At 28.7% G+C, this 21,378-nt stretch overlaps 3 protein-coding genes across 7 annotated transcripts; 1 reads left to right on the top strand and 2 right to left on the bottom strand.

The window, feature by feature from the left end:
* Positions 1-1,487: 1,487 nt before the first annotated feature.
* On the bottom strand, positions 1,488-10,771 carry LOC123261617 (GIGYF family protein Gyf-like). Of its 4 annotated transcripts, XM_044723314.1 has the most exons (11): positions 10,633-10,771; positions 9,778-9,819; positions 8,982-9,213; positions 7,639-8,032; positions 7,333-7,552; positions 4,967-6,743; positions 4,444-4,536; positions 3,243-4,361; positions 2,978-3,179; positions 1,737-1,966; positions 1,488-1,657 (listed from the first exon to the last, which is right to left on the bottom strand). In XM_044723314.1, the coding sequence occupies exons 2-11, from the start codon at positions 9,807-9,809 to the stop codon at positions 1,532-1,534; spliced, it is 4,425 nt and encodes a 1,474-aa protein (XP_044579249.1). In that variant the 5' UTR covers positions 9,810-9,819; positions 10,633-10,771; the 3' UTR covers positions 1,488-1,531. The 4 variants fall into 4 exon arrangements, with proteins under 4 accessions (XP_044579249.1, XP_044579246.1, XP_044579247.1 ...); XM_044723311.1 differs by having other exon boundaries at positions 2,978-4,361; XM_044723312.1 differs by lacking the exon at positions 10,633-10,771 and adding an exon at positions 10,394-10,579 and having other exon boundaries at positions 2,978-4,361.
* A 365-nt stretch (positions 10,772-11,136) lies between these two features.
* On the bottom strand, positions 11,137-13,373 carry LOC123261616 (transcription initiation factor TFIID subunit 10-like). Its single transcript, XM_044723310.1, has 4 exons — positions 13,222-13,373; positions 12,935-13,053; positions 12,705-12,769; positions 11,137-11,369 (listed from the first exon to the last, which is right to left on the bottom strand). Exons 2-4 carry the CDS (start codon positions 13,040-13,042, stop codon positions 11,168-11,170), a joined length of 375 nt encoding a protein of 124 aa, XP_044579245.1. The 5' UTR covers positions 13,043-13,053; positions 13,222-13,373; the 3' UTR covers positions 11,137-11,167.
* A 455-nt stretch (positions 13,374-13,828) lies between these two features.
* LOC123261615 (dynamin-like 120 kDa protein, mitochondrial) lies at positions 13,829-20,879 on the top strand. Of its 2 annotated transcripts, XM_044723308.1 has the most exons (14): positions 13,829-14,105; positions 14,319-14,565; positions 14,633-14,768; positions 15,283-15,417; positions 15,709-15,753; positions 16,109-16,192; positions 16,274-16,431; positions 16,809-16,972; positions 17,037-17,301; positions 17,377-17,568; positions 18,034-19,041; positions 19,723-19,923; positions 20,012-20,216; positions 20,289-20,879. In XM_044723308.1, exons 1-14 carry the CDS (start codon positions 14,077-14,079, stop codon positions 20,351-20,353), a joined length of 2,934 nt encoding a protein of 977 aa, XP_044579243.1. In that variant the 5' UTR covers positions 13,829-14,076; the 3' UTR covers positions 20,354-20,879. The 2 variants fall into 2 exon arrangements, with proteins under 2 accessions (XP_044579243.1, XP_044579244.1); XM_044723309.1 differs by lacking the exon at positions 15,709-15,753.
* Positions 20,880-21,378: the final 499 nt, after the last annotated feature.

The following is a 21,378-nucleotide window of genomic DNA, read 5'->3' as shown; positions in this document are numbered from 1 at the left end:
TTTGTATATAATTTATATTCATTTTAAAATTAATACTTTGTATTTAAATAATTTATCAAGCTTGTACGTACAATTGAGCTTAAAAATATGAGTTTGAATAATTAAAATTTGTAATAACGATTTATAAATATCTTAATAATTAATAATTGAATAATAATTAATGTGAAGAATATCATGCAGTATAAAATGTTGAAAAAATAAAATTTATGCGTCTCTATGTGCCTCGAAAATGTTAACAAAATTGTAAAGAAATAAAAATTTTATTAATAAATAATTCGATCAATTGAAAATATAATTACTTTTATTTTTTATCAATGTACGTTTTAATACAATAGTAGTCATACTGAATATCAACCAGCTGAATTATTGTACATTTATTTTAATTAATATTAATAAAACTTTCATTCAATTTCCCTGCAATAAAAACAAATTTTAGAATCATTTAAAAAAATTTTACGACAGTTAAAATATTTTTTATAATTTTTAATAATTGAGATTTAATTAACTACTGAACTATTTGAGCACTAAGATATTATTTTTATTTTTTAGAGTAATAAACAAGTAGAAAAAATTTTAATAAAATTTATCAACCAGTTAATTAAATCCTTAATAATTTTTTTTTAGTAAAAAAAATTTTAATTACATTTTTATTAAAGTTGAACTGAAGCGAATTATTTTAAAATGCTTAAAAAAAATTGTCAGAATATAAAAATATATCTGAATAATATTAAGGGGAAAAGAATAAAGGTATAAATAATAATATCTAATTTATTAATTGTTTGCTTTGTAATTTTGTATTTATCAAATTACCGAATTAATAATTGTGTTGGGTCCCTGCTGAAATAAGATGTCCATTGTTTAATTAATAACAATGTCACAAAATATTCTTACGTTCACTTATATGTATTTATAAATAATTGTGTGAACAATTTAAAATTATAAACTTGGTTTAATTTTAAAATTAATTCAATAATAAACGGGCCAAAAAATATAATAGGCAATTGTGAATAAAAAGAAAAGAACGATTAATATAACTTTAAACTGTGAAACGTTTTTTTTTTCTTTTCATTAACAGTGAGAAATACATATCCATATTATTATTATTATTATTGTTTAAGATCCTTATTCTTAAATTATATTTACATACATTTCATTCAATTATCATGCTTCCTCTTTATTTAAAACCACGCAACAATTTTTAACGTACGTAAGAATATATTTATATTTATATTTAATATAAATATTATTGCTAAACGCACAGTGTTTAATTATTGCGATTTCTGGTAATATTATTAAAGATCCGTGACAATTATAATCAAGTATTTTGGGAATTCACTTGCTGATGATATATATAATGAAAAATATATAAATAGCGAACCAATTGTTATAATTCAATTCGATAAATTTAGTGAATTCCAAATCTTTCTCTCCTCATAAATAATATTGTTTCAATTACTCGTTTTGTTTTTGTCTTGTTATTGATTTTCATTTTTATTGTTATTATTTACGTTTAAGAGCAAAGTAAAAAGATTCAGACGCCTTCTCCGTAATCACGGTCCCCAACATTAATACGATCGGTAGCAGCCGTTACACTGAAGCCAAGGATTCTGTTATCAACTTTGAACATTTTTCCTTTTTTCGGTTTCTTTGATTTGCCCTAAAAGCAAATGAAATATTTAATAAATATTTTTGTTAAACAATTAAATTTTTAATTAAAAAAAAAAAGTAAAATTTACCTTAACTTCTTGAAATTCAGTAGGAGCATTTGGATTAACAGCCGGAGCTGGCTTACAAAGATCATCGGCTTCAGTTTGTGGTCGTTGTGATGATCGCCACTTACTACGTTTTTCTAAAAATTGTTTTGCAAATTCTGTACACTGTTTATTATCACCCAAATACAATTTAATGTACTCTTTAACTTCGTATGCTGATTCGATGTCTCTTAAAAATCCAACAAACGTAGGAACTAAAAAAAAAAAAATTATAAATTATAAAATATTTAATATAAATAATAAATATTTATAATTTTTAAACCTATTTTAATAAAAATCTATATTATTAAGAGAATAAGCAAAATTTTGTTACTAGGATAGTGTGATATGATAAAATCGTTTTTTTTAGTAAATTTAGTATCATTGCAACGGTCTTGATTTGAATGTGTGCCTTTTCAAAGTTTCATATCATTCTCACCGATAGTCAATTTATTATAATAAGTATTTAGGCTGCATTTGAAAATACTCTATCTCTAGATAGATAATTAAGAAATGAGCCTGTATTTCGTGAACTATTGACATTTGTAAAGATATAAGCTCATCCCGATGTTACACTCATCGAGACCTTTCATTTGAGTACCCATATCAATTTTTCATATATTTTATATATTTATATATGAAAAATATATGAAAATGCATGTGGGTACTCAAATGAAAGCTCTTGATGAGTGTAACATCGGGATGAGTTTATATCTTTAAAAATATCAATAGTTAAGAAAGTACAGTGCAATTAAACAAATATCGTGTGAATTATTGACATTTTTTAAAGATATAAGCTCATCCCGATGTCACGTTCATCGAGACCTTTCATTTGAGTACCCACGTCAATTTTTCATATATTTATATATATTACATATATCTATATATGAAAAATATATCAAAAATGCATGTGGGTACTCAAATGAGAGCTCCTGATGAGCGTAACATCGGAATGAGCTTATATTTTTAAAATATATATTATATATGTATATATGAAAAATATATCAAAAATGCATGTGGGTACTCAAATGAAAGCTGTTGATGAGTGTAACATTAAGATGAGCTTATATCTTCAAAAACGTCAATATTTAAGAAAGTATAGTGCAATTTAACAAAATTCATTATTTAATGAAGCAAAATTTTTTTTTATTTTTAGTTCACGTCACGTCAACCACATAGTGACTGCAAGGTTGCTAGCAATATATAAAAATAAAAATAATAATTACCATCCACGGACACTTGAAGTCCAGACAATGTACGATTACACCACTGAGTAAAGTCATCCGTCTTGGCAGTGTTATTCTCGAAAAGTTTTTTCACAGTCTCTTCTTCCTTCTTAGCTTTGTTTTTAGTTGTTTTATTATTTTGCTGTTGCTGTTGTTGTTGTTGTTGTTGTTGTTGTTGTTGTTGTTGTTGTTGTTGTTGCTGCTGCTGCTGCTGTTGCTGCTGCTGTTGCTGTTGTTGTTGCTGATGCTGTTGCTGTTGTTGTTGATGCGACTGTTGCTGCTGATTTTGATTGGCAGTCTTGTTGACAGTCGTTGAATTTTTAGCGGGCTGTTTAACAGACGCAGCAGGTTTAACTGTAACAGGCTCATCCCAAAAACCACTGCCAGTCCAAGTTTTGGAGCTAAATTTAAAGGCATCACCAACTGAATTGACATTGGTAGTCCAATTGAGAGACTGGGATGCGCTGCCCCAGATACCAGCATTTTGCATAACAACTGCAGCTTCTTTTTGGCTAGTTTTTTCACTGCGTTCTTTTTCTTGCTGTTTAACTTTAACAATTCGTTCCTGCTCTTCTTGCTGAATTTGCGCCAAACTTTTAACCGGCTGACTAATAGTAGGAGCAGCTTTCTCAGCCCACTTGAAAGTTAGTCGTTTGTTAGATTCCGCAACAACCGCCGCTTCTTCAGCGACTTTAAGGGCTTTTTGCTGAGCCAGTTGTTGCTGCATTAATTGTTGAAGACGTAACTCCTCGGCTTTCTTTTCACGCTCTAGCCGCTGAATCTCAGCCAGAGAAGCATGAGTTGTCGGAGGAGGTGCGTGTGGAGCTTGTGCCCATGGAGCTTTACTTTTTTCTTGGAGTTTCTTTAAAGCCTCAGCTTCACGGCGCCGCTGCTCATTCCGTCTTGCTTGTTCTTCGGCCTCCGCTTTTTTACGAGCTTCTTCTTCTTCTTCTTCTCTTTTAAGTCTCTCTTCCTCGAGACGTTTCTGCTCCTCTTCAGCTTTCTTACGTTTTTCTTCTTCTTTTCTCAGCTTTTCTTCCTGTCTTTTGGCTTCCTCTCGCTTCTTTTTCTCCTCTTCCTGTTTCTTTTTATTATTTTCTTCATCCAGCTTGCGCTTTTCTTCCCGCTTTCTCTCTTCTTCCTTTCGTTTTTTATCCTCTTTCTTTTTTAATTCCTCCTCAATCTTGCGCTTTTCTTCCATCTTTAGTCTTTTTTCTTCTTCCTTTCGTTTTCGTTCCTCTTCTTTACGTTGTGCTTCTGCTAATTTTTTATTTTGTTCTTCTTCGAGTTTTCGTTTATTACTCGCGTCTTCAGCTTGCCTTTTCAATTCTTCTTGCTTACGAAGTTCTTCTTTTCGTTCTTGTATCCTAATATTTTGCTCTTCCTATTTAAAAAAAAAAAATCAATCAATAAAATAATTATTTTTTTCTTTAAATATTAAATTTTAATCTTTAAAAAATACGTACTAATATCTGTTGTTCAGTCTTAATGTCTTTAGTATGTAAATCCCACAATGAATTAGGCATTTGGCCTGGAGGCATTGCAGGCAATGGTCCGACCTGAAAACGAATTGTTAAAAATTATTGATCAATTAATTAACCGATTCATCTACATTGTTAAGAAAATAAGAAAAATTTTGTTTTTCTCTATCTCTAGATATATAATTGACATTTCTAAATATATAAGCTCATCCCGATGTTACACTCATCAAGACCTTTCATTTGAGTACCCACATCAATTTTTCATATATTTTATATATTTGTATATATGAATATATGAAAAATATATCAAAAATGCATGTGGGTACTCAAATGAAAGCTCTTGATGAGTGTAACATCAGGATGAGCTTATATCGTCAATATTTAAGAAAGCTTTAAAAACGTCAATATTTAAGAAAGTACAGTGCAATTTAACAAAAGTAATTATTCAATAAAGCAAAATTTTAATTTTTTGCTAGTAATAAAATAAAAATAATAAAAAGAAATTAACCTGAGCCAACCAATTTTGGGCATTGAACTGAGGGTTAATTTGTGGAGGTGGTTGCGGCCAGATAGAATCCATTTGATGCGATTGTGAATGTCCATTGGCGTTTATATGAAGTTGCCGTAATAATGACTTAATAGGATCTTCTTCAGGAGTCGATTGTTGTTGTTGTGGCTGTTGTTGTTGTTGTTGCATCGGCGAGGGATTAATACTAGGTTGCGGTCCAGGTAAATTTTGAATACCACCCATCTGCTGTATAAGCTGTTGAATAGGATCCAAAGCTGGGTTATGAACTGGTGGTGGTACCGAATGAGGATTTGACGGTAAATGACTGACGGTATCACTTTGAACCTTAGCCTGTTGCATTTGATTGAACAATTGCATAACTGGATTGGTTGCTGGGGGTGGAGGAGCAGCAAGTGGCGTCACAAAGGGATTTGTCGCTAATGATAAATCTCTGACCTCGGAATTTTGCATAACACATTGCATAACTAATTGATTTTGCTCAATAGGAGACAAACTAGACCAACTATCAGACTGTGAAAGTTTAGCAATTGCCGAATTTTTCATTTGTCGTAACAGTAATTGCTGATTTTGGATCATTTGCAATTGCTGATACTGTAGCAATAACAGCGGGTCTTCTATTCCTGGTTTGGGTAAGGCACTGCCAGGTAGTCCTGTGGGTACTGGAGGTGGTATGGTCGGTAACACCGGCTCCGATAGCTTCAACGGTGGGATCGGTGGACCCGGTGTGAATGGCACTCTACCACAGATTTTCATGAGATCTCCGAGAGTTGCGTATCTCTCGTCGCATGTTCTTCTTACCAATAAATTAGGCGTAAAATAACCAGCTTTACACCATTCAGCCATCTCACTAGCAATAAATGGTCCTTGGACCTCTCCTTGAGGATCTCGGTAGTACCATTTTTCCTGTGAAGTGGCATTGGCTAACGGTGGAACGTGATTTACCACCGATGGAAGCACATGACCCGTTTCTTCGCGGTGGCTCTCCTCATCAGCCATAAGCTTCGCCACTAAACTCTGCATGTCAGCTTCTTCTTTAAATCTCTCCAAATCATCATCAACTTTCTGCGGCGCCATAGCTCGTTGAGAAGTTGATATCGTAGCTTTTGTAGAAGCAATTGTTACGGTAGTATTTTTCATATTTTCTTGCAGTAAATCACTTTTTTGAATCGAGGCGTTGTTGGATCGAGAAACTGGATTTGTCTGCTGAGAATTAATAGGATGATTATTGTTACGGCTACTATTATTTTTACTCGGTAATTCTACGAAAGACTTTGAGCGTTGTGGAAGCTGAACTCTCTCCGACTCAGAATCTATTTTCGTTGGATTAATGGCGACGTTTGACACTTTTTTACCAGCTGCATTATTTAACGATGACATTGTTGTAGATTTAGATAATGGACTGTTGGTATTGTTACTGGATACAACCGATTGTTTTGAAGGCGAGTCAGTGCGACCTTGTTCGCCAGAATTATCTTTTTCAAAGGGATGAAGAGATTTAGGTCTCTCTCTGGATACCGTATGGCTTACAGAATCATTAATCATTTGCCGATGAGCATTCTGATTGATATTATTGCTATAGGACATCGATTTATTAGATTTAATGTTTGTACTGTTGGTGCCTTCGGATACACGTCGAGTACGATTACTCGAGTTATTACCACCTGTACCATCATCGTCGTCGTCAGAAAACATGCCACCGTGAAAGGCACCCGAGGCATCAAAACTTCCTCCACTCTCTGCGGGATTCTCGGTTACCCTAATTAAAAAAAAAAAGAAAAATTGTAATGGTTATTAATACGCCACAGGGAAATTAAGTTAATTTAATAATAAACTTACAAAATATTTTATGAAAGGATAAATAAATTAGTAATAAAAAAAAATAGACCCCGAAATAATTTTAAAGTTATGAAAAATTCATATGGTTTCATTAAAATTATTATAAAATAAAAATTATAATACTAATAATTTATCACTCCCACAATTTTCCTGAAAGATAAGTGATGTTACAAAAATAAATAATGTTACAAAAAAAAACATTATTATTATTATTATTATCATCATCATCATCATCATCATGATCATCATTATCATCATCATCATCATCATCATCATCATCATTTTATTACTATTACTATTACTATTATTATTATTATTATTATTATTATTATTATTATTATTATTGTTTCCGAATAATAATACTAATAATAATAATAATAATAATTATTATTATTATTTTTTTTTTTTATTTTAAAATAATTTTAATGAAATAATATGATTTTTTCATGACTTTAAAATTTTTTCCCGAATTCAAATAAATTAATGTATAATATTTAAATAATAATCACCATTCTGGTAAGTTATCATGATTGTCATGGTGATTAGAATCCCAAGTTCGAGCAGTACGGGTAGGATGAGGATGATGATGATGATGAGCCGAGTCATGAGAGGATCTATGACTTGTTCGAGCTTCCCAGCGTCCACTGATCCGATTATCATCCCCATCAGCATCCACTCTATCCAATCTATCTCTGTCCGAGCCACCCCCATCGCGCCAACTGCCCCGTACTAAAACACCAACAAATTTCCATGTAATTTACTTACTTATTTATTTATTTAAAAAATATATTAGATTATCTAAAAAATGAACTTACTCCACTTTTCACTGCGAGTGCTGTTAGATCTCCATCCGTCCTCGTCATCACCAGCACCCCGATGCCGTCTCCAATTACTTTCCATCAGAGAACTCCCACTGGGACCACGACTAAGCTCCTTACGGGGACTGGTCGAGCCGTTCCAGTCATTTGCGTCAATATTACCGTTCCGCTCGGACCAACCCCGCTCACTTTGTGACCTGTCGAAATTACGGTTTCTTCCTGGATAAGACTGTGCGTCGAGTCTACTCCCACCCTCGCCGGATTCGTCAAAACCACGTGAAAAATGAGACGTATACATTCCTCCACGTCCAGTTCTAATACGTCCACGATCGACACTTCCACCACGTCCACGTCCTCCAGCAGTGTTACTTAATCCACTGCTTCGTAAACGCTGAAATAATTTAAAAAAATAATCGTACATTTATTATCTTGTTGCCTTACGCTTACATATATTATTCTTTATGTTGACTTATGACTTTAATTTACTTCTTTGTAATGAAAATTAATTTAGCAAATAATTGATAATTTTTGTAACTAATAAACTTCAGCAAAAAAAATTGACATGTAGAAATTTTAAAAAAATAAAAAATGCAATTTTTTTAAAATAATTTTTTGGAACAAATTTATTTGTTAAAAAAAACTAAAAAAATAATCAAGTGACTGCTAACTTTAATATGAAAATTAATTTAGCATATATTTAGTAATTTTAAGAATTTTATAACAAATAAATTATGGCAAAAAAAATTGACATGTAGAAATTTTAAAAAATTAAAAATGCAATTTTTTAAAAACCATTTTTTGGAAGAAATTTTTTTGTTAAATAAAATTAAAAAATTGTGAAGTGACTGGTAACTTTAATGTCATTTTTTTGTATTAAATAAAATACCTCTATTTTATTAAAATTAAAAATTAAATTTGATTGTAAACCTCTAATTAATTAATTAAGTAATTTTTTTACTGAGTTACATTATAAAAAAGCAAACCAATGCATTAAATATCGATGGCTCTGAGGGAGATTACGTTCCAGAGTCAAATAAAATTTTCTATCTATCTATCCACACATATTCAAAACAATAACAATATTTACACATATATGTGTATCAATAAAATTAGTAATGCTAACAAGTCTGGCACAGGAGTGCTAAAATAGTATTATTTATAGATCAAAACTATCTATGACACACTTTCTACTATAAAACGCAACGCGATTATAATAACACATCCAATAGTTGTTGTATAATATTGTACAATTAACAGACAGCTAGCACGTGTTCTCGTCGCCGATGAGAATCGTGGCTCGATGTATAAACAAAAAAAAATCTTATTAATTAATTAGTTACCGTTTCATCTTCTGTTTCTGGTATAAACGCAAGTGGTAGTTGAGTCTTTTCAACGTAGAACATTTGCTGACCGATTATACTCTCCGGTGGCTTGCAATTACGGTCGAAGAGAGCCAACATCTCTTCCCGGCCGTATCTATGCTCCGCTAACTGATACCGGGGTGTAATCAGGTTTGCCGTCCCTCCACCGCTTCCTCCCGAATTGCAACTGTCTCCAGCTAGATTGCGCAACCTTGAGAAATTTCATTTTATTGTTTATGTAAACATAAATATTATTATACACTATATTTATTTTTATTTCTTAATCAACAATATTTTGCATTGTTGTTTTATACCAACAGTACTCTTTTTTATGAAAATTAAGTTAGCCGACACTAAAAAATTTTTTATTTTTTTTATTAATTAAAAATTAGAACTAAAAAACTATTTTTAAAAAATTCCACGTATAATTTTAAAAATTTTCTATTTGTGAAAATTTTTGTTTTAATTTATTAAAAATTATTTTTCAATAAAATAAATTATAATAATTTTTAAATGTCGGCTAATTTAATTTTCATTTCTTTTTTTATTATGATAATTGTTCCAATTAAATTAGAACAAAAAAATTATTTTTTAAAAATTGTACTCACAGTTTTTCAAGTTTCAAGTACTCACAGTTTAACAAATGACAATTTTTTTTCTTTTTTTTTGTGGTCATTTTTTCAATAAAAAAAAATCTTTTCAATTTTTAAATGTCGGCTAACTTAATTTTAATTTTTTTATTTATTAAAATTATTATTTATTTTAATTTACTCACCACTCAGGACCGAATTTCATGGAGTCCGTCATTCTGCACTATCTGTTGATAAAAATAAAACTTTTAGAATTTTTAAATTAAGTACAATTGAATCAACAAGTCAAAAAAATAACAGGAAAATTCTAAAGGCACGTTTATTGATAATTCACAAATTGTGCGACTTATTATATAAATAATGTAAAATAAAATGAATGTATATACTTTTGTTCTCAAGTACACGATGCAATGAAAGTTATTGAAGCAAATAAAAAAAAGTTCTACGTAATGAAGTTTAAATGTCGAATTAAATTTTTTAGTTTTTTTAACTGTTTAGAAAAATCATGAAAACAAAAATTCTTGGAAAACAATGAAGAAAAAAAATTTACACGAGTATAAACTAACACAAATGCTTATAATAATAATAATAATAATTAATTAGATAGATAGACAAAATGTGAACTATTCATGTGAACGTAAAACGAGATAAAGGAATGCGGATAGTGTCCAACAGACGGTAGACAAAGTAGCAATAAAATAATACTTAACAAATACTGTAATTGTTATTTAACACAATTGAAGCAGCAACAATTAGTTAAATAATTTAGATAATTAAATAAAACAATGGAATTATTATTACAATTGAAGATAGATCAGTCTTTTCTTTATTTACGACACACGTTTTTTTTAACGGGACTTTGAGTATAATAGCTCTCACTGACCAAAGACTGACGATATTAACCAAACATTTAGCATACGCGTTTGTCATTAATTATCAATCCAAGGCCTTAATTGATGACTTGTATTTTTATTCAGTTTTATTTATTATTTTATTTAGATACCCTTCACCATTAAACATTATTCTAATTTATAAAATACCTTATTTAACTTGAGAAATTACTGAGCGAACAATACAACACACCAATATGGCCGATGATTTTTTTTTAAGATGAAACGCATGCGAATTATTTGTGGTTGTGTTTCTGTGTTTTTTAAGCTACCAACCACTAGTGGCGCTACTTTATTACTAAAGTCCCTAAATTTTATCATAAACTTGTAAATTGTGTTTCTAAAAATTATTTCAATACTTAAATTTTATTTATTTAATTTAATTCATGGGATCTAAATTTTATGACTTAAATAACATGATACTGAAATTAAAAGACATCTGGTAATTTTTAGAATATATTTAATAAATCAATAAATTAATTATAGCAAGAAAAATTTTTAAAAAAAATTTCATCTGTAAAAAATTATAATTGCAATTTCTTAAAAATATTTTTCTAGACGTAGTTTTTTTTTAACAAAAAAAAAATTGTCAAGTGTCTGCTAATTTCAGTGCTATTAAATAACTTGTTATAACTTATTATTACTTAAATAAACAAAATAATGGGAAAAAAAGCATAAATTTTTTTTATACAAAATAATGCGGCTTTTTGACCACGATTCCATATTCAGCTACTGCAGGAATTAAATCTTCCATAGTCAGGGTGTACCGGCGATCTTTTCCCTTTGATTTTGTATTTTGATTTGCCCCTCGAGTTTTACAATGCTGAAGAGCGTCATTAGCTATCTCAGATATGAATTTCTGAGCAGCTAAAGATATCAATCGTACACTGAAACATTATACATTGGTTAAAATAATTACTGAATAATTTGTGTATTTATTGATACTAAAATTAGCCGACGTTCATAAATTTTTTTCAACAATTGGATTGCAAGTAAAAAAATTATTAAAAAAAAGTAAAAAAATTACTCAACTCTGCGACATACTGTACTCAATAAAAATAATCGAAAAACTTAAAAAAAAAAGACAACTTTACTCAATTCTTTCATTACTCTATGCTAACTTTATTCAACGCTAACTTTACTCAGTTCCAACTGTATTTCATGAAATCTTTATTCAATGGTATTTTATATGTGATAGCGCGCTTTAAACATCTCTATTCAATTATTTTTTGTTTAATAATATGTTTACTTTAAATAAGTTAAAAAAAAACTTTACTTAACAATTTTATTCTTAAAAAGTAAAATTCTATTGTTTTACAAACTTTATTCAATGTCAACTTTACTCAATTACATATAATTTATATATCTATATATAGTAAAAAAATTTTTTTTTAATTTATTAAATTATTTTATTGGAGTACAGATTGCACGGAGCTGAGAAATTTGGAGTAGTTTTGTTTTTGCCGAATAAAATATTATTAAATAAAAAAATATTGAATAGAGATTTTTAAAAGCGTGCTATCACTTATAAAATATTATTGAGTAAAGATTTCATTAAATAAAGTTGGAACTGAGTAAACTTAGCGTTGAGTAAAGTTAGCATTGAGTAGTGAATGAATTGAATAAAGTTTTTTTTTTTTTTTTGAAAGTTATTCAATTTTTTATTTTATTTATTTATTTATTTATTTATTTACTGATCATGGAGATAATTCTCCTTTTGACCACAAATCCAAATAATTACAAAATTGTTGAAAATACATAGGTAGTAAGAAACTGATATAATAATAATAACAATAATAATAAAACTATAAACAAAGTAATATTAGTGCAAAAGTAGCAAGTAATCACAGACATTTTCTTCGCATTCAAAATCAAAATCAGGTTTACAATCAAGTGCTTAAATCATACTGACTCTTTTCTAACTCTAACAAATACAAATAACATTTATGACGGAAATTATCTAGAGTCTCAGCTGATGTAATAACAACTGGTAGATTATTCCAAAAATTATTTTGAGTACAGTATGTCGCCGAGTTGAGTAATTTGGAGTAAAGATGTGTAACTGCCAAAAAATTATTTAAAAAAAAATTGCACGTTTAATTTTTAAAATCTTCTACATATAAAATTTTTTCTTTTATTTTTTTTTTGTGATATTTTTTCAATAAAAATAATTATAAAAATTTTCAGGTGTCGGCTAATTTAATTTGAATGTTATTACTTACATCCTTGGGTCTGCTGTGTTAAATCCTGCTGTCCGTAAATAATGTTCACTTACTGCATCAGGAATCTGTAAAAATAATTAAAAAAAAAAATACAGTTAATACACATTAAATTAATTGACAATTTAGTGAAGAATAAACTAATAATTATGCAATGACTTTGAGTAAAATGATGATAATAATAAATAATAAAATAATTATTTTAAATAAGTTATTAGGAGAGCATGACGTACCGTGGGTGTGTAATCTTCTAGTTGGAGAAGAAAGTCTGACAAAGGTTGTCCCGCAGTTTTGATCTCCTCATCATTAATCATTTCCATGTCATTGTTTTTTTGCGCCATTTTTTAATTATCTATCAAAAGATTTAACGATTAATAAATTATTTATTTTACAAGTGTAAGAACATAACCTATATGATTTGTATTTGTATATTTATCAAATTTATCAATGTTAAAAATAAAAAATCATTTTATTGACGAACTGACCAACAGTTTTAGACTAAAATTAATTTATTACTTACATTTGTTTGTTGGTGTTGTTATTAATGATAAATATTTAATATTCGGAGTAAATACGACGCAACAGTAGTAAGTTTGGCTGAGTTTGATTGATGGTCTTGAGCTTGATACTTGAGTGAAATGATACTGAAGTTAGCTGACACTTGTGATTTTTTTATTTTTTTTAATTTTTACAAAAAATCAAACAATAAAAAAAATTCTTTTAAAAGTTTGCACTAATAGTTTTTTTAAATTTTCACATGTGGAATTTTTTTTAAATAATTTTATTGCTATAAAATTATAAAAAAATTTACTAAGTCAGTTAACTTCAGTCTTTTGAGTGAATTATCAAAAAAATATGGCTTCCGATTTCTTATTGGTTTAAATTACGTATCACCTGTAGCGCGCAATTTAAATCTGCAAATAAATATAAAGATATTAGCACTTATTTGATATTTTTATTATTTATAAATAAACTTGAAAAAAAAATTTTGGATTCAAATAATTTGAAAAAAAATATTTAATCGCACAGTTTTTGTTGTTTTATTAAAGTTCGTTCAAATTCTGTCTGCGAACAGTAATAACTTAAATGATGACATGGTGGCGCTCAATCCAGTGAAAAAAATTTATGTAGCAAAATGCGTGCGGTTGATATGAGAGCATGAGCTATATAATATGAGCTAAATATTAAATAATGTGATCTGAAAAAGTAACTTCAATTATATATGCAATAAATAATTAATTGAAACACTTGTTACTCAAATATGAATTTACTGTCATAAATATTTTATAATTGTGATTTAATTTATTGTGTGGGTGCCATTGTGTTTAGATAGAAATTTTTTAAATAATTTATTTAGCCTAACTATTGAAATATCATGGAACAAATTTTACGAGGCAGATTTGGGTAATTTTTTATTATATATTAATTCTTTTAATTAATTTTATCTAGTTAATTATAAAGATTAATTAGCGTATGTTACAAAATTCTATCTAGGTTATTTTTTACAGTACTCCAAAAACTCCAATTTATTTTAACATTATTATTTAATTCTTCACCAGTCAAATAATAAATTAATTATAAATGTTTATAATTAATTTATAATTATTTTACTTTCAGCCACAGTGTCTTCATCATATCCAAGACCTACCGGCATCCAGTGTCTATGATAAATACCAGGAGTTTGATGACAAAAAAACTCAGTGTAATCTATCGACCTTTATTGTCAAATCCTCACACCCGGTATTTTATAAATCCATCTCGTGGAGCTCATCTCATGGTAATTGGTAAAGTTTTAAGAGGAGTTTTAAAAATACGTTACCTTTTACTTGGTGGCGCACTTGGAGGCGGTATATCGCTTCAAAAGGTATTGAATATACTTACAATTTACAATTTAATTTATTTAATTCCTTACTCTTATTTTTTAATTAAAGAAATATGAGGACTGGAAAGAAGGCTTACCAGGAACTGAGTGGATTAGAGATCTTATACCAAGTGATCAACAGTGGCAGGAATTTCGGAGTACTTTAATTGATTTTAAGGATACTTTTGCTAATAATTTAGAGCTTGGTAAGTTATCTTTAATCTTAAAATCTTGATCACGCCCAGAAAATGTAAATAACTTAAAGTTGGTCACAGGAATTCAGGACAATAATTTCAAACTATGATATTTTGATTCTAGTTGAACGTTTTGTCCTTTTATTAGGACTTCCTCAGCAACTAATCATACTCGTTCACAGTTTAAAATATATTATTGTTGAAACATATAAAGTATCAGTATGCATCTTATAAAAAATTTTTAAAAAAATTAACAACTTAAATTTTCTACCAATTATCACAGAATAATTCACTACATTCATAACGACATCAGCTGTCATACTTTACTATAATACAATAATATATTTAAAACTGTGAACTAGTATAATGAGTTGCTGAGGGAGTCCTAATAAAAGGACGAAACGTTCAACTAAAATCAATACATAGTTTGAAATTATTGTCCTGAATTCCTGTAACCAATTTTAAGTTATCTTTAATTTTTTTATCAAAAAGATTCAATAATTAATTATAACAACAAATTTATTAGATCCTCGGATTAAAGAATACGGCGAAGCTAAATTTAATGAGTATAAGTCGTGGCTTAGCCAAAGACTCGATGATGCAATCCAAGTCGCTGAAATTAGGCGATTAGAAGAAGAAGAAGATAATGGTGATTCTAAGAGTAAGTTAACAAGCTTAGAAGAGTCGATGCTTGATTATTAAATTTCTATTAATATTTCTTTCACAATGAGTCATTAATTTAGCTAGAAGATTCATCAACCTGCTTTATTTTTTTGTTTGTATTTTTTTCTCTTAATCAAACTGTATTTATTTATTTTTATAAGTAGACTTTTTAACTATTTATGAAAAAAATTTTTGACGGTTCATTAATCAAAAAGAAATTAAGGATTTGATGATAATTAACGGAAGTTGAGACCCCTTAATGATTTATGATTTGGTCTGTTCTGTTCAGGTGTATTCGAAGCAATCACAGCCGTTGCAAACCAAGTATATTCAGGTGTGTAATGAACAAAAAATACAAAAACATACGTCAGTCTGTCCATTCAGCATTTTTCCGTAGATTTTATCTGTAAATTTATTTTTATTTTGCCTTATTTTATATTTTTATTTATGTTTGAAATACTTTATTTAAGTCAGCATCGGCGATTAAATTTAGAATACTGAATGGAACAGATCGTTTTATTTAATTATTAAATTAAATTATTGGAATAGCGCGTTATTTCCTTATGAAAGTTAGAATTTTTCTCTTCAAGTTATTCATGGCGTTTTAATTATATCAAAGCACATTTCAAGCTTTTATTATATGGTTTAAGGGGTAATTTTTTATCAAAATTTTGATTTCTTTTTAAAAGATACAAAACACGGATTGACAAAACAAACAGTCGTATTTGCCCGTCCCTTGTCTAACGAATATGAAGAAGAAAGAAGAAAAGCTCGTACGTATATTTATTTCTTTTTTTTTTCCATTATTCAGTCAATGTTAGAAATATTTAAGTTAAAATTATTTATTTCTTAAGAATCATCGAAAGAACGTATGGATGCGATGCAGGAAGAAATGATGCAAACTCAAATGAAATATCAGCGTGAACTGGAGAGGCTGGAGCGTGAGAATAAAGAGCTTAGAAAACAAATGTTACTTCGAGGCAATCAGAAAGTCCAAAGTCGTAAAATTAAAGTATACAAATATTATTTTATTATAATTAAATTAATTTTTAATAAAATAATTACATTACAATAATTAATACAATAATACATTACAATAATTAATTAATACAATAATTAATTACAATTATTAATTAGTACAATAATTATCAATAATAATATTATTAATAAATATTACAATAATTAATTACAACAATCACATTGATAATTTCATAAAATAAAAGAGTTTATAAATGTCTATGAGATTGCTTATAATAATTATAAAATTGTTTTTATTAATATTTCTGAATTAGTAATTAAATGTATTTTTATTTTTTCTTGCCATTTAGCCATCAGGCTTTGGCATAAATAAATAAATAATCTAATCTAATTTGTAATTTTTGTTTACAGAAATCACTTATCGACATGTATAGCGATGTGTTGGATGAACTAAATGATTATGATAGTGCTTATTCGACGGCAGACCATTTACCTCGAGTTATCGTCGTAGGAGATCAAAGTTCTGGCAAAACCTCAGTGTTAGAAATGATTGCTCAAGCTAGAATATTCCCCAGGTATCTTCTTATAGTTTAAATAGTATTTAATTATTACTTTACTTAAAATTTATAAATTTTACAGAGGTGGTGGTGAAATGATGACTCGAGCACCAGTAAAAGTAACTTTAAGCGAGGGTCCTTATCATATTGCTCAGTTTAAAGACAGCTCTCGTGAATTTGATTTGACAAAAGAGTCTGAATTGGTGGACTTGAGACACGAAGTTGAGTTACGGATGAAAAATAGTGTAAAAAATGGAAAGACTGTTAGTCAGGATGTTATTTCAATGACAGTTAAAGGTCCAGGACTTCAGCGTATGGTTCTTGTTGATCTTCCTGGCATAATCAGCGTAAGCTTTTAATTATTTATATTTTATATTCAAAGTTAAATAATGTGCTAATAATAATTATTTAATCAATAACAGACAGTAACTGTAGACATGGCTGAAGATACTCGAGACGCTATTCGACAAATGACCCAACAGTACATGAGTAATCCAAATGCAATTATTCTTTGCATTCAAGATGGTTCAGTTGATGCTGAAAGGAGTAATGTAACTGATTTAGTTTCCCAAATGGACCCAAGTGGTAAACGAACAATATTCGTCCTCACAAAGGTTTAATTTTAATTAACAATTATTTTTATTCATAAATAATACACTGAATATTTTAAATTTATAAATATTTAAATAACTTAATCATGGGAATTTGGACAATAAATGAAGATGTTAAATTATAAGAATTGCAACGTTTCGCTGATTTATTTCAGCTTCATCAGGCGAATCTTATGGTTAGCATCCTCGTCTAGTTCTCACCAAGTCAATAGATGTAATAGAATTAAACAGCATATTCATAATCTCAAACATTTTTATCAACTTACAATATTGACAACTTGTTTGGATTTCTCTCAAATACTATTCAAATTAATTAATTAATAAATTAATAAGATAAAACAAAATTCAACAATTCCCAAAACAATTCAAACAAAATTCCCAAGATTAAGTTATTTAAATATTTTAAATATGGACGAGAATTTAAATATTAATTTTAAATTTATATTTGAATGTTAATTTTATTTACAGGTGGATATGGCTGAAGAAAATTTAACTAATCCAGAGAGAGTTAAAAAAATTTTATCTGGTCAATTGTTTCCAATGAAAGCTCTAGGATACTTTGCCGTAGTTACTGGACGTGGTAGAAAAGATGATAGTATTGAGACGATAAAACAGTACGAGGAGAAGTTTTTTAAAAACTCAAAATTATTTAAAGATGGTCTGGTAATGTCTGGACAAGTTACAACGAGAAATTTAAGTTTGGCAGTAGCTGATTGCTTTTGGAAAATGGTACGCGAAACAGTCGAGCAGCAAGCGGACGCATTTAAAGCTACGAGGTTCAATCTTGAGACTGAGTGGAAAAATAATTTTCCAAGGTTGCGTGAATTAGACCGTGATGAGTTGTTTGAGAAAGCACGTGGTGAAATACTCGATGAAATTGTCAATTTATCTCAATTATCACCACGTTATTGGGAAGAAACATTGATGAATAAAATTTGGGATAAAGTCAGTATGCATGTGTTTGAAAATATTTATCTACCAGCAGCTCAAACTGGCGATCAAGGTACCTTTAATACTGCAGTAGATATTAAATTGAAACAATGGGCTGAACAGCAATTACCGGCAAAGAGCGTTGAAAGTGGTTGGGAAACTTTGAAGCAAGAGCTTGAAAATTTTATGAAACAAGCTAAAAAGAGTCCTGATCATGATGATATTTTTGATGATCTTAAAAGTTCTGTAGTAAACGAAGCGGTTCGACGGCATTCTTGGGAAGATAAAGCATCGCAAATGTTACGAGTGATACAGTTAAATGCGCTAGAAGACAGGAATGTTAATGACAAGCGTGATTGGGACGAGGCTGTTAAATTTTTAGAGAATTCAGTTAAAGATAAATTACAGAGTACTGAACAAATTCTTTATGAAATGCTTGGACCTGGTAGAAAAGAGCGTATACTCTACTGGAAGTATCAGACTGATGAACAGAAAAAACGGATGGCTGTTAAGAATGAGCTGGATAAAATTTTATACGCTGACAAGGTACGAAATTTGAAATTAATTTTTATTCAAATTAATTAATTAACTAGCAACTTTGCAGTCACTTTGTGACTACCGTGTTTTTAAATATTGACGTTTTTAAAAGATATAAACTCATCCCGTTGTTACACTCATCAAGAGCTTTCATTTGAGTACCCACATGTGTTTTGATATATTTTTCATATATACATATTTATATAATATATAAATATATAAAAAATTGATGTGGGTACTCAAATGAAAGGTCTCGATGAGTGTAATGTCAGGGTGAGCTTATATCTTTAAAAATGTCAATATTTCACAAGATATTTGTTAAATTGCACTGTACTTTTTTAACTATTGACATTTTTTAAGATATAAGCTCATCCCGATGTTACACTCATCAAGAGCTTTCATTTGAGTACTCACATGCATTTTGACATATTTTTCATATATACATGTATATAAATATATGAAAAATTGATGTGGGTACTCAAATGAAAAGTCTTGATGAGTGTAACATCGGGATGAGCTTATATCTTTAAAAATGTCAATAGTTCACAAGATACAAGATCATTTCTTAATTATATATCTAGTGATAGAGCATTTTCGAATGCAGCTTAAATACTTATTATATAACTATCCCTGACACAAATTTTTTCTTATTCTCTTAATAATATAGATTATTTAATTTTACTATTGTAGAAGCATCCACCAACATTATCACAAGATGAATCAACTACAGTAAGGAAAAATTTACAACGTCATAATTACGACGTCGATAATGATTTTATTCGCACTACATGGCATCCTGTCTACAGAAGGTTCTTTTTACAGCAGAGCTTAGTGAAAGCTTATGACTGTAAAAAAGCATTTTACATGTATCACAATGGCCATGAAAGTGAGGTAAATTGATCATTTTATATTATTTATTTTACTGGATATGTCATTATTTATTATAAAAATTACTTATTATTTACTGTAATTTTTTTAGACTGAGTGTAATGACATAGTTCTTTTCTGGAGGATCCAACAAATGTTAAAAGTAACATCGAAAGCTCTGAGACAGCAAATAATGAATCGTGAAGCTCGTCGACTAGATAAAGAAATAAAAGAAGTCTTAGAAGATTATAGTCAAGATAATGAAGTAAAGCAAAAATTAATAACCGGAAGAAGAGTAGAATTAGCCGAAGAATTAAGTAAGTTTTTTTTTAACTATCAATTAAATTTTATAAAATATAAATATTCATATTTTTTTTAATTAATTACAGAGCGTGTCAGACAGATACAAGAAAAACTCGAGGAATTTATTCAAGCTCTCAATAAAGAAAAGTGAATAGAATAACCGGTGAATTGTGTGGAAAAAAATCTTATACCAAACAATTCTAAATAAATAAATAATTAGAAAACAATACTAAGTGATCGATTGTTTGACTCTTGTGCCTGTGTATTCATACTTGACACTTTAATTGAATTATATCCATGATGAGACCTGAAATAAATTCATTGAATGTGTCCTTGACATGTTGAAGTGAATCGTGTAAAAAGTATCCAACAGACATAACTTCAGTTTATTGTTAATAACGGTTAATAGACATTAAGTATCTAATTCGAATTTATTTAACAACTTAATACAGTTAGTGTGATATGGTGTTCACATCTAGATGATAAATTAAATAAAATCATTCTGGCGAATACACTGCGGGCAGTGCACTAATATTGTGCTGAGCTAAATTACAAATTGTATCATACCACGACGAACGTAGATATCTAATAAAAACATGTTTATTTTACTTTATTGTTTCTCATACGCACTTTGTTTTTAGAGAAGCTAACCAAATAAATAAAATTTTTCTTCAAAACTTTTCTTCACTTTTAATCCTATCAATTCATCAAACTAAAATTAGCCCACAGCGAAAAATTTTTATTAATTAAATTAGCAATAAAAAAATATTTTTAAAAAATTGCACTTATAGTTATTTTAATTTTATACAAGTGCAATTTTTTTGTAATAATTTTATTAATAAAAAAAATCTGAAAATTGTCAGCTGCTAATTTTATTTTCATTCATTTATGAAACTAAGTTAGCCGACAGTGAAAAATTTATTTTTATTAATTGAATTAGCAATAAAAAAATATTTTTAAAAAATTGCACTTATAGTTCTTTTAATTTTATACAAGTGCAATTTTTTCTTTTAATTTTTTTGTAATAATTTTATTAATAAAAAAAATTCTGAAAACTGTCAGCTGTTAGCTAATTTTATTTTCATTTATTTATGAAACTAAGTTAGCCGACGATGAAAATTTTTTTTTTATTAATTAAATTAGCAATAAAAAAATATTTTTAAAAAATTGCACTTA

Source organism: Cotesia glomerata, linkage group LG3 (assembly GCF_020080835.1).
Source record: "Cotesia glomerata isolate CgM1 linkage group LG3, MPM_Cglom_v2.3, whole genome shotgun sequence".
Classification (NCBI taxonomy): domain Eukaryota; kingdom Metazoa; phylum Arthropoda; class Insecta; order Hymenoptera; family Braconidae; genus Cotesia; species Cotesia glomerata.
This window is presented reverse-complemented; position numbering and strand designations above follow the sequence as displayed.